Genomic DNA, 14,163 nt, shown 5'->3' on the forward strand with positions numbered 1-14,163 from the left:
AATCTTCTCGAGAGCTCGGGTTTATGGAGGATGTTACGCAAAGGGAAAGTAGTCACTATCAGGTGGCATTGAAAGTAGGGCCTCAATTTCCAAGCGGCGACTACGAGAGCTAAGGCCAGTTTTTTTAAAAGTGGGTAGCGAGTTTCTACTCCTATTAAAATTTTGCTAACATAATAAATGGGAAATTGCGTACCTTCATCCTCCCGGACTAAAACCGCACTTACCACAACTTCTGAAATCGCGAGATAGACTAGAAATGTTTCACCTTCGTTTGGTTTTAAGAGCAATGGAGGGCTTGATAAGTACTTTTTTAGGTCCCTCATAACCTGCTGGCACTCCGGTGTCTATTCGAAATTATTTTTCTTTTTGAGCAGTACGAAGAAGCGATGATATTTTGCTGATGATAGGAAAATAAACCTGCTCAAAGCTGCTAATCTTCTCGTGAGCCATTGGACTTCCTTTATGTTCGACAATTGATATAATATATCCTCGATGGCCTTGATTTTGTATGGGTTTACCTCAATTCCCCTTTCTGAGACTAGAAATTCTAGAAACTTACCAGAACTGACCCCGAACGCGCACTTCTCGGGATTAAGTTTCATGTTATGCTTCCTCAGGACGTCGAATGTTTCTTGCAAATGCTTAAGGTGGTCACCTGCATTCAAAGACTTAACAAGCATATCGTCTAATAAACTTCCATAGTCTTTCGTATTTGATTTTCAAACTTCTAATTTACGAGTTGTTGATAAGTGGCTCCGGTATTTTTCAACCCGAAGGGCATCATATTGTAACAATATGTACTGAAATTTATTATGAACGAAGTCTTTTCCTAATCTTCCGGGTTCATCTTGATTTGGTTGTACCTGAAATAAGCATCGAGGAAACTCATTAACTCTTATCTGGCCGTAGCATCAATCATTTGATCGATATTTGACAGTGGGAACGAGTCTTTCGGGCACGCCTTATTAATGTCTTTATAGTCTACACACATGCAAAAAATTTTGTTCTTCTTCGGAACTACTACTACATTGGCTAGCCAGTCCGGATATCTTACCTCTCGGATCAAACCGATATTAAGCAAGTGACTTACCTCTTATTTAACAAATTTATTCCTGGCCTCGGAAATAGGGCGTTTCTTTTGTCTTACCGGAGGTATGTTGGGATCCAAGCTCAGCTTGTACATGACTACTTCCGTCGGGATACCTATCATATCCTCGTGCGACCATGCAAAACAATCGACATTAAATTTAAGGAATTCAATAAAATCAGACCTAAGCTCCGGGTGCAGTCTTGTCCCCAAATGGAATTTTCTTTCTAGGAATTCTTCGAACAATGTAACTTGCTCTAGTTCCTCCACCATGGACTTCATTGCGTCCGTCTCTTCTCTAACTTGGAAATATCTCGTCACCTGATATTGTTCTGACGACTCTACTCCCGGGCTAACTTTCTCTAGCTCGGGAGTAGGTGCCAGTTCCTGTAATTGCTATTCTGTATGATCCTTCCCTTTACTACTGGAAACCGAAATTGCATTCATCTCCCTTGCTGCCAGTTGATCACCTCTTATCTACTTGATTCCTTCGGGAGTTGGAAACTTTTGTAATTGGTGATATGTTGAGGTTACAACTTTCATCTTGTGTAACCATGGCCTTCCCAGGATGATATTGTATCCCATGTCACCATCTACTACCTCGAAGAGCGTTGTTTTCATTACTCCTTCAGCATTCGTGAGCAGCAAAATCTCTCCCCCGGTCGTCACGCTCACAAGGTTGAATTTAGCGAGGAGCTTTGTTGCCGGAATAATGTTTCTTGCGAGTCTAGCTTGCCCCAATACTCTCGATTGTATGATATTAGCCGAACTTCCTGGATCCACTTGAACACGTTTAATCTTAAAATGCAACACATTTAAAGAAATTACCAGTGCATTATTGTGTGGTAACATCAATCTATCTGTGTCCTCCTCCGTAAAAGTGATATCGTCTTCTCGGAGTATTTTACTATGAGTTATTGATAGTTTTGTCTTCTTATCAGCCAAAAAGGTGATCCCGTTAATCTCATTCCCTCCGAAGATTATATTAATCGTTTGGCGTGGGGGTTCTTCTCCTGCTTTCGAAATTTTCGCGTTGTTTCTGTTATGACCATAATTGTTCTTAGCTCGGTCACTCAAGAATTCTCTATGGTGACCATTCTTCAATAGTGTTGCCATTTCTTCCCGGAGGTGTCGGCAGTCCCTTGTTCGGTGGCCGTTCATCCCATGGTATTCACACTATAAGTTGGGATTCCTCTGGATGGAATCAAATCTCATAGGTCTAGGGAATCATGCCTCTTTAATGTTTCTCATGGCCGACACCAACTCCACTATACTGACGTAGAAGTTATATTCCGATAACTTGGGGGTTTGAAGGATCCCGGGAGCCCGACGTCTCTATATCCTGAAGTTATCTATTGTTTCGACCACGATTGGTCCCTCTGTAAACGGTGAACTTGTTTGCTTCCTGGAAGTTTCTGACACGGCCTTCGGTGTAAGGCCCCGAAATATTTAGCTAAGGAATCAAGGTTCTGTGGTGCGGGGTAGGCTAATTTATGGTAGTTTTGGACTTTTTGGGTTGAGCAGTGTGTTGGGTAGTTGAATCGTTTCGACCTTACAAAGCCAGGTTTGTAGCACATTAGACCATGCTATAGAGCTCGCGACGCAAGGTCTATAGCGCACTAGACCATGATATAGAGCTCGCGACGCAAGGTCTATAGCGCACTAGACCATGCTATAGAGCTCGCGACGCAAGGCTTATAGCACACTAGACCGTGCTATAGAGCTCGCAGTGCAAAGGACCATTTTTGAAGGGATTATTTGATATTTTTAGAGAGAGGAAGTGCCCTAGAGTGAGAGGAGAAATACCTAAGCTAAGTTTTCATCAAAATCTTGCTCAAGCCTTGAAATTCAACAAGAAACCTCACAAGTTCTTCATCTAAGAGGTAAGGTTCCATACCCTAGTTTTCAATTTCAAATTTGGATAGAAGATGATTGATTGGGAGTATGATTCTTGGGTGTAAGAGTATTATTTATACATGCATGTACCAATAAGGTTTGTGGAAAGATTGTTGAGCTCAAATAAGTAAAGATTGGGTTGTGTAATGAGGAAAATCTTGTAGAAGGACCTTGCAGTAAAATTCGCACACCTAGTGTTTGATAAAATGCTCAAATGAGCTGAAACCATGAATATCTTCCTAATTTGTGTTCAATTTTGTTATATCTCAAAATAGATTGAGATTTCTTGGATTTTCGGAACGTTGTAGTAATATAAGGAAAGCTCAAGCAAGGTATGTTGGCTAAACTTCTCTCTTAGAATTGAATCCCACGATATTCTTGTAAGTCCCGAGTTGTTCATTATAAAGTGACTATTCCGAACAAGCTTTGTGCCGAAAAAGATATGTTCAATATGTGTTCTGAATGCTCTTATCATATTATGTTATCCTTCGGGAATGTGTTCAAAGTATGAGTTATGTATTAAAATATTATGGCTTTGAGTTGTGTTTCAAATGAAAGTTATGATGCCAAATTGTGTGAGAAAAACTCGATGTTCTTAAGACTCTTAATTTTTCATATATGTATCGAAGGTCTTGATTAGAAATTCCTTGTTGTTGATAACCCATAAAGATGATGGAAAGTTCAAGAAGTGGGTTGGAGATGTAAAGTGTGGCTACCGTGCCAATAATGAAAGTTATATTTGTGGCCAATGGTGCTAATGAAATGAAATGATGCGAAAAAGGTTATGAAATAAGCCTTGATTCAACTGTTCCAAATTTACTTTGAAAATAGATTTTCCTAAAAGCTTATGTACTCAAGTCGTGCCCAAATGTGGTTGTTTCAACTAATGCTATGTTTTGTAAGTATTCCCAACGTGTTTTGAGCTCTTATATATTCATGAGTTTAAATTGTGTATTGTCCTTTTAGGGAAAAGTATTTCAAGAATAAATGATGTGTTACTCGTTTATGATTTTAACTTGTGCTTCGAATTGCCAATTATTTTACTCCATTTCTTGGAAAGAAATCTGTTATGTTTAAAGCCTTCATTACTAATGAACCTAAAGTTCTGATTTTTGGAATATTCTATATGTTGATATTTATGATGATGATCAATGAAAGGAAAGATATAAAAATGTGGAATATGATATACGACCACAATGCCATGATTGAAGAATAATATGTATGGCCAAGGGAGCTAATGAAATAATAATGTTATAAGTAGTTGAAAGTACTAATGAAGTGATATATGGTGTGAAAGGTTATGAGATGAACGTATTCGTACTTATGTTTCCAATGTGCTATAAGCTACTACTCCCTCATGAGGAGAGGCTACGATGTTCCTAAATGTTTTAAATATTTTTAATGTCTTATGATCACCCATGGCAAGTACAAGTAAGTGATAGTATGAACATGAAATGCGGCCGTTTGCCAAAATGAGAAAAATGAGGCATTGTATGTCCCAATGGTTTCAATCATAGTATGTATGTGTAAGGCCCCGTAAAATATTTCCTAAAAATCTGGATTTCCATGATGTCTAAGGCACCGTAAAATTGAACAGTGCGCTGGGGAGTTGAAGAAAAATGTTGGGCAGAAGTAAGCATTTCTACGGTCCGTTCTGCGACCGTAGAACTACTCTGCGGACCGCAGAATGGCCGCAGAGTAGAGCCGTCTTCTGGGCCAATTTAATGTCATTTTGCGGCCCATTATGCGACCGCATAACCATTTTGCGGGCTGCACTCTTGTCGCATATCCCGCCTTGGGATTTTTCGGAGGGAGGTTATTCGGTGCACCATGCGACCGCAGAACCATTTTGCAGTGCATTATGCGACCGCGAAACAGGTCTGCGGGCCGCATAGCGACCGCAGACCTGGTCAGTTCCTCTCTAGTTTTGGCACCCCAATTTTTCGGACCGCTTAACCATTATGCGACCGCTGATCCTATTTCGGAACTTTATTTTTGGGTTTTTAAAACCCGACCCTACTTCATTAAAATAGATGTAAGGGGCCATTGTTTATCAAAATCTGATACTTTGTTGTGAGTGAGAGAGTCCTAGAGGGAGAAAGTGATCTTCATCAAGTTAATCTTCAATTCTTGCTTAAATCTTTCAAGATTATCAAGAGAAGCACCCTAGGTCTTAATCCAAAGAGGTAAGATTCTATCATCAAGCTCTTGATTTCGAAATATAACTAGAATGGGCAATTAGTAAAGAAGTTCATGGGGATGGGAGTGCTTACCTTGCATGCATGTATTCTTAAGGTACGTGGGGAGATTGTGAGTTAAAGATAGAAACGAATGGGTATGGGATGGTGAAATCTTTCATAAAAGGGCCATGGAACCTTAATACACACATAGTGTTTGATAAAATGCTCAAGTGAGCTAGAATCATGATCGGTTTCCTAATTTTTGGTTGAATTTTGCTATATTGCTAAAGTAGATTGAAGTTGCTAATATTCTGGAATATCTTAGAGTTTTAAGAAGCTCAATTGAGGTATGTTGGATAAACCCCCTCTTCTTAGAATTGAACCCCATGGTAATCATGAAATCGATGCAAGTCCCAAAATGAACATAATAGAAATTACTATCCCGAATGTGCTTGTTTTGAAAATATATGTGTAATATGTATTCCCATGCTTTCATCATATTATCTCGTCATCTGAGGAAATGTTCAAAACCTTTAATATATGCTAAAAATGCCTGAGCTTCAAGTCAAAGACTGCTATGTCAAATTGTGTGAAAAGCCTCTATGTGCCTTAGATTCTAAATTGCACACATGTGAAATCATAAGTCTTGAATGGAAAAAAACGTGTTGTTATTGATGCTTGCAATAATGTTGGAATGTGAAAAAAAACTTGAATCATGAAATACGGCCAAGCGCCAAGAATAACTTTATAATTGGGGCCACCCGTGCCATTGTATTGAAAAAATGAGAGAGAAATATGAATTGAGATGACTGATTGAAAAGGGGTGATGTCTCAAATAATATGACCTAGCCGATCGGGCCAAGATCGGACTCCGTGTAAAAATACGGTGGTATTATGGATGAAATTGTGAAAATGGTTGATGGCTGAAATGCGATGGCCTAGCCGATCGGGTCGAGATCGGACTCCGTGTAAGACGACAGTGGTATTGTGGATGAAATTGTGAAAATGTTTGATGTCTCAAATGAGATGGCCTAGCCGATCGGGCCGAGATCGGACTCCGTATAAGAACACGGTAGTATTGTGGATTGTGGCATATTGGCACTAAAAACCATCCTACCTAATAATGTGGGAATTGACTTAAAAACCTATGTGATCCTTAACTTGATGTTTTAATATTATTTGAAGCTCTTATTGAATTCTTGATTGTTTTTCTTGTATCATTATTCATTCTATTGAGATGATGTTAAGCTATACATACTAGTGCTATTCGATGATACTAACGTCCCTTTTGTCGGGGGGCGCTGCATCTTTAAATAGTTGCAGGTGGTTACATAGCAGACAATGTTGATCACAGATAGTGTTGCATCCTCTTCTCAGCAGACTCGGTGAGACCCATTTCATTCCGGGGTCATGTATTGTACCTTTTGTTTATATTGTGGTCACTTTTTGAGGTATAGTCAGGGCCTTGTTGCTGGCACCATCTTTACTTTCCTTTATATCTTTAGAGTCTCCGTAGACACTATGTGGGTTGTATATGGGTGTTGGAAATGTTAAGCGAGTTATGTTGCGTTTGATCACTTGTTCCATTCAGACTATAAGAATATGTGTGTTTTGAGACTGAAAGGCGAAATAGCTAATGAAACACTTTAGTATTGCGTGAATCCCGTCTTTAATTAAATCCCGTCTTTTCTAGATCATGGGTGAGTTGGGTAGAAAGTATCTAACAGGCTTGCTCGGTCGGGTTCACTCGGTTGAGCGCCAGTCGCGCTTCTTGAGGTTGGGGAGTGGAAAACTTGGTATCATAGCCTAAGTTTTTAAAGTGTCCTAGGGTGTCTCGGAGCCGTGTCTGGTAGAGTCCTACTTATCGGTGTGTTGTCGACCACATCTATGAGTTGGAGGCTACTTGGACATTTAGGAACAATACCCTTCTTTGATATTCTGGATCGTGTGATGAAACTAATTGTGCAATTGTTCCTCTTCTAACTCGTGCATTCCTTTACCATTCAGTATATGGCACCTAAGAAGAGAGCAAGAACTGGCCAAGGGACCAATACTGCGTTAGGAGTGGCAGTTGAGCCTCTATTTGATGATGGGGGTGAATGCTCGAGGGGTGAGGATAATCCCCCGATTGCTTCACTGCATGATTCCACTACACCTGGCCAGGCCACACCAGTCCCTACACCTACTGAGGGTGCGATGGTTCCTCCACCTGATATTCTGGTTCCACCTCCAGACCCAGCTTCCGATTCTGGTATTTCTGATAGGGGATCTTAGGGGAGATATTCAGATGTTGACTCAGATAGTGGCTTCTCAGGCCCAAAGGTCGAATGTTGCATCCCACACCTTCTAGCCCACAAAGGGATTCTACTAGTTCTAGGTTGAACAGGTTTCTGCAATTGGATCCTCTAGTGTTCATGGGTGCTAATCCCGAGGAGGACCCACAGGACTTCATTGATGAGATGCATAAGACTCTCCGGGTTATGCACGCTACTGAGACGGAGGGAGTGGAATTGGCCTCCTACCGCCTGAAAGGGGTGGCCTATTTTGGTTTGAGCTGTGGGAGGACTCTCGGGAGGAGGGGAGCCCTCCAGCGAGGTAGAGTGAGTTTGCTGATGCCTTTATAGACCATTTCTTTCCTACCGAGACTAGGGTAGCCCGTGCCGCAGAGTTTGAGAATCTTAAGCAAGGGAGTAAAAGTGTGTGGGAGTATCACATGGAGTTCGCGCGCCTGTCAAAATATGCTATTCACATGAACCCCATTATGGAGGCCAGAGTGCGTCGGTTTGTGCAGGGCCTTAGACCTTTGGTTATTAATGAGGCTTCCACAACTGCCTTAAATTATGATATGAACAATGTGAAAATGGTAGCATTTTCTCAAGCTACAGAAAACCGTAAGTTGAAGAACAGGACGGAGCGAGAGAGTAGCAGCAAGGCCCGATCCGCGGGCAACCCTGGGGATTCATTTGGTGGTGGAAGATCAGTTTTTATGGGAGAGTCATCAGGGCCATCCCAGTCTTTTGCTCAGTCTTCAGCCAGTGTACCGCCAGCATGGCCCAGTCAACAGTAGGGGAGTCATTTAAGGTCCAATCAGGGCAGCATGGGACTACATCAGCAGGGCCGATCAGGAGGGAGATTCCCGCAGCAGCAGAGGCCCCCATGCCTTAGGTGTGGGTAGATGCACTCGGGGATCTACTACATGGACTTACCTATATGTTACGGGTGTGTATTGAGGGGTCATATTCAGAGGGAGTGTCGTTTATCCTGCCAGGGTACGGGTAGGGGCACAACACAACCATCCGGTTATGTAGTTGCTACATTTTTAGCACCTCGTCCAGCTCAAGGCCCCCCGGCACCAGCAGGGCGTGGTGCAACTAGGGGTGGTGCGTAGGGTTCAGGAGGACCCAACCGTTTCTATGCTATGAGTGGTCTCCATAGTGCAGAGGCTTCTCCAGATGTTGTCACAGGTATATTGACTATCCAAACTCATGATGTATATGCTCTTATTGATCCCGGTTCCACCTTGTCTTATGTTACCCCTTATGTTGCTATGAAATTTGGGATAGAACCAGAATAGCTTCACGAGCCGTTCTTTGTATCTACTCCAGTTGGCGAGTCTATAATGGCCGCACGGGTTTATAGAGGTTGTATTGTCACGGTACATGGTCGGGACACCGTTGTCGATCTCATTGAATTGGGGATGGTCGATTTTGATGTTATTATGGGAATGGATTGGCTTTATTCATGTTTTTCTAAGCTCGACTACCGAACTAGAACCGTGAGGTTTGAATTTTCAAATGAGCAAGTTGTTGAGCGGAAGGGGGATAATGTGGTGCCGAAGGGTAGGTTTATTTGTTACCTTAAGGTCACGAAGAGGATTAACAAAGGGTGTATCTATCACTTGGTACGGGTTACGGACACCAATGCTGAGGCACTTACACTCGAGTTTGTGCCAGTTGTGAATGAAATTCCAGGGGTCTTTCCTGATGAAGTCCATGGGATTCTGCCAGATAGGGAGATTGATTTTGTGATTGATGTGATGCTAGGCATGCAACCTATATCTATTCCACCCTATATGATGGCACCAACAGAATTGAAGGAACTAAAGGAGCAATTGAAGGATTTGTTAGAAAAGGGTTTCACTCGACCGCGTGTGTCACCATGGGGCACACCGGTCCTCTTTGTGAGGAAGAAAGATGGGTCACTGAGGATGTGTATTGACTACCGGCAGCTCAACAAAGTCACAATAAAAAATAAGTACTTGTTACCAAGAATAGATGATTTATTTGATCAGTTACAGGGTGCTAGATACTTCTCCAAAATTGATTTACGATACGGGTATCACCAATTGAAGATCAAGGAACATGATATTCCGAAAATAGCTTTCAGAACCCGGTATGTACACTTTGAATTTCTGGTAATGTCTTTTGGGCTAACAAATGCCCAATCGGCTTTCATGGATCTTATGAATCGGGTTTTCAAGCCTTTCCCCGACTCCTTTTTTATAGTATTCATTGACGATATTCTTGTGTATTCACGAAGTCGAGAGGACTATGCCGATCATCTCAGGGCAGTTTTGCAGACTTTTCATCAGCACCAATTGTATGCGAAGTTTTCAAAGTGTGAATTTTGGCTCGAATCTGTCACATTCTTGGGTCATGTTGTCTCTAGAGAAGGAATTAAGGTTGATCCTCAAAAGCTTTCAGCAGTAAAGAATTGGCCTAGACCTACAACGCCAACCGAGATTCGCAGTTTCTTGGGCTTAGCGTGGTATTACAGGAAGTTTGTAAAGGGGTTCTCTACTCTTGCCTCTCCGTTGACTAAATTGACTCAGAAAGCAGTTAAGTTCCAATGTTCTGATGCTTGTGAAAGGAGCTTCCAGGAGTTGAAATCGAGATTGACTACAACGCCGGTGTTGACTGCCAAATGGTACAGATGGATTTGTGGTATATTATGATACTTCAAGAATTGGGCTTGGGTGTGTATTAATGCAACATGGCAAGGTTATAGCTTATGCTTCTAGGAAACTCAAGAATCATGAAACGAACTATCCAACTCATGACTTAGAACTTGCGGCGATGGTTTTTGCATTGAAAATTTGGCGTCATTATTTTTATGGGGTCCATGTGGATGTATTCACGGATCACAAGAGTCTTTAATATATTTTCAAACAAAAGGAGCTGAATCTGAGGCAGAGAAGATGGCTTGAGTTACTCAAGGATTACGACATCGATATTCTATATCACTCGGGGAAAGCCAATATGGTGGCGGATGCTCTTAGCCGGAAATCTATGGGTAGTTTGGCTCACTTGGAGGCATGTCAAAGGCCCTTGGCCAGGGAGGTTCACCAACTAGCCAGTTTGGCAGTTCGTCTTGCGGACTCTAGTGAAGGAAAGGTAATTGTGCAAAATAGGGTTGAATCTTCGCTTATTGTGGAAGTCAAAGAGAAACAATACAACGATCCATTTTTGGTGCAGTTGAAGGAGGGGATTCAAAAATATAAGACTATAGCTCTTGCTCTTGTCATGGATGATGGTACTCTAAGGTACCAAGGGCGACTATGTGTTCCGAATGTAGATGGTCTCCGGGAAAGAATCATGATTGAGGCTCACGCTTCTAGGTATTTCATGCATCTAGGTTCTACAAAGATGTATCACGATCTCAAGGAAGTCTATTGATGGAATGACATGAAAAGGAATGTGCCAGACTTTGTGGCAAGGTATCCGAATTGTCAGCAAGTGAAGGCCGAACATAAACGACCTGGTGGGTTGGCACAAAACATAGAAATTCCAATGTGGAAGTGGGAAATGATTAATATGGACTTCGTGGTAGGGTTACCGCGCACTCCACGCAAGTTTGACTCAATTTGGGTGATCGTGGACCGACTCACAAAATCAGCACATTTCTTGCCAGCTAAATCTACCGATACAGCTGAACAATATGCTCATTTGTATATCAAGGAAATAGTCAGGCTGTATGGCACTCCAGTTTCTATCATCTCCGATCGAGGGGCTCAGTTCATGGCCAATGTTTGGAAGAAATTTCAGCAAGGTTTGGGTATTCAGGTAAATCTTAGTATATCCTTCCATCCAAAGACCGACAGGCAGGAAGAGCGGACTATTCATACGCTCGAGGACATGTTGTGTGCTTGTGTTTTTGACTTCAAGGGTAGCTGGGATGATCATTTGCCACTCATAGAGTTTGCTTATAACATCAACTTTCATGCTAGTATTCAGATGGCACCATTTGAGGCATTATATGGTAGGAGATGTAGATCATCCATTGGGTGATTCGAAATTATAGAAGCGGAGTTGATAGGGCCAGACCTCGTGCATCGGTCTATGGAAAAAGTTAAAATCATTAAGAAGCGGTTGAGAACTGCTCAGAGTTGTCAAAAATCCTATTCGGATGTTCGTCACAGAGACTTAGAGTTCAAAGAATATGATTGGGTATTTCTGAAGGTTTCCCCCATGAAGGGTATGATGTGGTTCGGAAAGAAAAGGAAATTAAGTCCGAGGTATGTTAGGCCGTACAAAACCATCCAAAGGATCGGTCAGGTGGCGTACAAGCTTGATCTACCACCTGAGATGTCATTAGTGCACCCGGTATTATATGTGTCCATGTTGAAGAAGGTAGTTGGAGATCTGTCCGCTGTTGTGCCGATTGAGACCATTGAGGTTAATGAAGAATTGTCATATGAAGAAATTTCAGTTGCCATTCTTGATAGACAAGTCTAAAAGTTGAGAAATAAAGAAATTGCCTCCGTGAAAATGTTATGGAGAAACCAGCAGGTTGAGGAGGCCACTTGGGAGGCCGAGGAAGAGATGAAGAAGAAGTATCCTTACTTGTTTGAATAGCTGTGTAATCCTTTTTATGAACTTGTCACCTATGAATTTTGTATCACTTGTTCAGTTAATGTAAAGGTGTTCCTTTTGATTATATGTTGTTTACATGAGGCGACGGTTGGTATTGTTATGAATTATGTTATATCGTTGGATTGTGTACATGTTTTCAGGATGTGATTCTGGGGCCCTCTAACAGGTGGATAGGCCTAGTTACAAAAGAAACTCTGGCGAAATTTTTGAAAATTTGGGGAGTTAGTTAAATTTGGGGCTACTAGTGTGGGGTATGGAAAAACATAGTTGTATAAGGTGGTAATAATGGACCCTGATCCTCATTCGAGCAGGAATGATCTTAAGTGGGGGAAGATGTAAGGCCCCGTAAACTTTTTCCTAAAAACCCGGATTGTCGTGATGCCGAAGTAGGCGTAGAGGTTAATAATAGTAGAAATTCTTCGCTGTGAGCTTGCGAGCCGCAGTTCATGCTTTTTGGATTGAACAGTGCGCTTGGGAATTGAAGAAAAATCTTGGGCAGAAGTAAGCATTTCTGCGGTTCGTTCTGCGACCGCATAACCACTTTGCGGACCGCAGAATGGCTGCATAATGGAGCAGTCTTCTATGCCAATTTAATATCATTTTGCGGCCCATTATGCGACCACATAACCATTTCGCGGGCCGCACTCTTGTCACATATCCCGCCTTGGGATTTTTCAGAGGAAGGTTCTGCGTTGCACTATGCGACAGCAGAACCATTCTGTGGTGCATTATGCGATCGCAGAATAGGTCTACGGGCCGCATAGTGACTGCAGACCTGGTTAGTTCCTCTCCAGTTTTAGCACCCCAATTTCGCGGACCGCTTAACCATTATGCGGTCACATATGCAACCGATGATCCTGTTCCGAAGCTTCATTTTTGGGTTTTTAAAACCCGACCCTACTTCACTAAAATAGATGTAAGGGGCCATTTTTTAGCAAAATCTGATACTCTGGAGTGAGAGAGAGAGTCCTAGAGGGAGAAAGTGATCTTCATCAAGTTACTCTTCAATTCTTGCTTATACCTTTGAAGATTATCAAGAGAAGCACCCTAGGTCTTTATCCTAAGAGGTAAGATTCTATCACCAAGCTCTTGATTTCGAAATATAACTAGAATGAGCAATTATTAAGGAAGTTCATGGGGATAGGAGTGCTTACCTTGCATGCATGTATTCTTAAGGTACGTGGGGAGATTGTGAGTTAAAGATATAAAAGAATGGGGTGTGGGATGGTGAAGTCTTTCATAAAAGGGCCATGGAACCTTAATACATACATAGTGTTTGATAAAATGCTCAAGTGAGCTAGAATCATGATCGTTTTCCTAATTTTTGGTTGAATTTTGCTATATTGCTAAAATAGATTGAAGTTGCTAATATTCTGGAATATCTTAGAGTTTTAAGAAGCTCAATTGAGGTATGTTGGATAAACCCCCTCTTCTTAGAATTGAACCCCATGGTAATCATGAAATCGATGCAAGTCCCAAAATGAACATAAAAGAAATTACTATCCCGAATGTGCTTGTTTTGAAAATATATGTGTAATATATATTCCCATTCTTTCATCATATTATCTCGTCATCTGAGGAAATGTTCAAAACTTTCAATATGCGCTAAAAATGCCTTGGTTTCCAGTCAAATTCGATTAAAGACTACTATGTCAAATTGTGTAAAAAGCCTCTATGTGCCTTAGATTCTAAATTGATCACATGTGAAATCATAAGTCTTGAATGAAAAAAAAATGTGTTGTTATTGATGCTTGCAATAATGTTGGAATGTGAAAAAGAACTTGAATCATGAAATACGGCCAAGCGCCGAGAATAACTTTATAATTGGGGCCACCCGTGCCATTGTATTGAAAAGATGGGAGAGAAATATGAATTGAGAAGACTGATTGAAAATGAGTGATGTCTCAAATGAGATGGCCTAGCCGATCGGGCCGATATCAGACTCCGTGTAAGAATATGGTGGTATTGTGGATGAAATTGTAAAAATAGTTGATGTCTCAAATGATACGGCCTAGCCGATCGAGCCGAGATCGGACTCCGTGTAAGAATACAGTGGTATTTGTGGATGAAATTGTGAAAATGGTTGATGTCTCAAATGAGATAGCCTAGCTAAGATCGGACTCCGTGT

The 14,163-nt window shown here is 41.5% G+C and overlaps 2 protein-coding genes across 2 annotated transcripts; both read left to right on the forward strand.

Moving 5' to 3' along the window:
- Positions 1-8,782: 8,782 nt before the first annotated feature.
- LOC138904356 (uncharacterized) lies at positions 8,783-11,450 on the forward strand. Its single transcript, XM_070192858.1, has 4 exons — positions 8,783-9,400; positions 10,033-10,089; positions 10,338-10,695; positions 10,993-11,450. Exons 1-4 carry the CDS (start codon positions 8,783-8,785, stop codon positions 11,448-11,450), a joined length of 1,491 nt encoding a protein of 496 aa, XP_070048959.1.
- A 51-nt stretch (positions 11,451-11,501) lies between these two features.
- LOC138904357 (uncharacterized) lies at positions 11,502-11,897 on the forward strand. The gene has a single exon (XM_070192859.1). It carries the CDS (start codon positions 11,502-11,504, stop codon positions 11,895-11,897), a length of 396 nt encoding a protein of 131 aa, XP_070048960.1.
- The last annotated feature ends 2,266 nt before the right edge of the window (positions 11,898-14,163 follow it).

The sequence above is a fragment of the Nicotiana tomentosiformis genome, chromosome 2 (genome assembly GCF_000390325.3).
Source record: "Nicotiana tomentosiformis chromosome 2, ASM39032v3, whole genome shotgun sequence".
NCBI lineage: Eukaryota > Viridiplantae > Streptophyta > Magnoliopsida > Solanales > Solanaceae > Nicotiana > Nicotiana tomentosiformis.

Bases quoted from the DNA above. Each gene is read 5' to 3' on its own strand.
- LOC138904357 (XM_070192859.1), top strand. From the start codon at position 11,502: ATGGAAAAAGTTAAAATCATTAAGAAGCGGTTGAGAACTGCTCAGAGT.
- LOC138904356 (XM_070192858.1), top strand. From the start codon at position 8,783: ATGGCCGCACGGGTTTATAGAGGTTGTATTGTCACGGTACATGGTCGG. The intron at 10,090-10,337 runs GTACAGATGGAT...TTCAAACAAAAG, and splicing joins CCGGTGTTGACTGCCAAATG to GAGCTGAATCTGAGGCAGAG. The intron at 10,696-10,992 runs GTACTCTAAGGT...ACTTCGTGGTAG, and splicing joins TGCTCTTGTCATGGATGATG to GGTTACCGCGCACTCCACGC.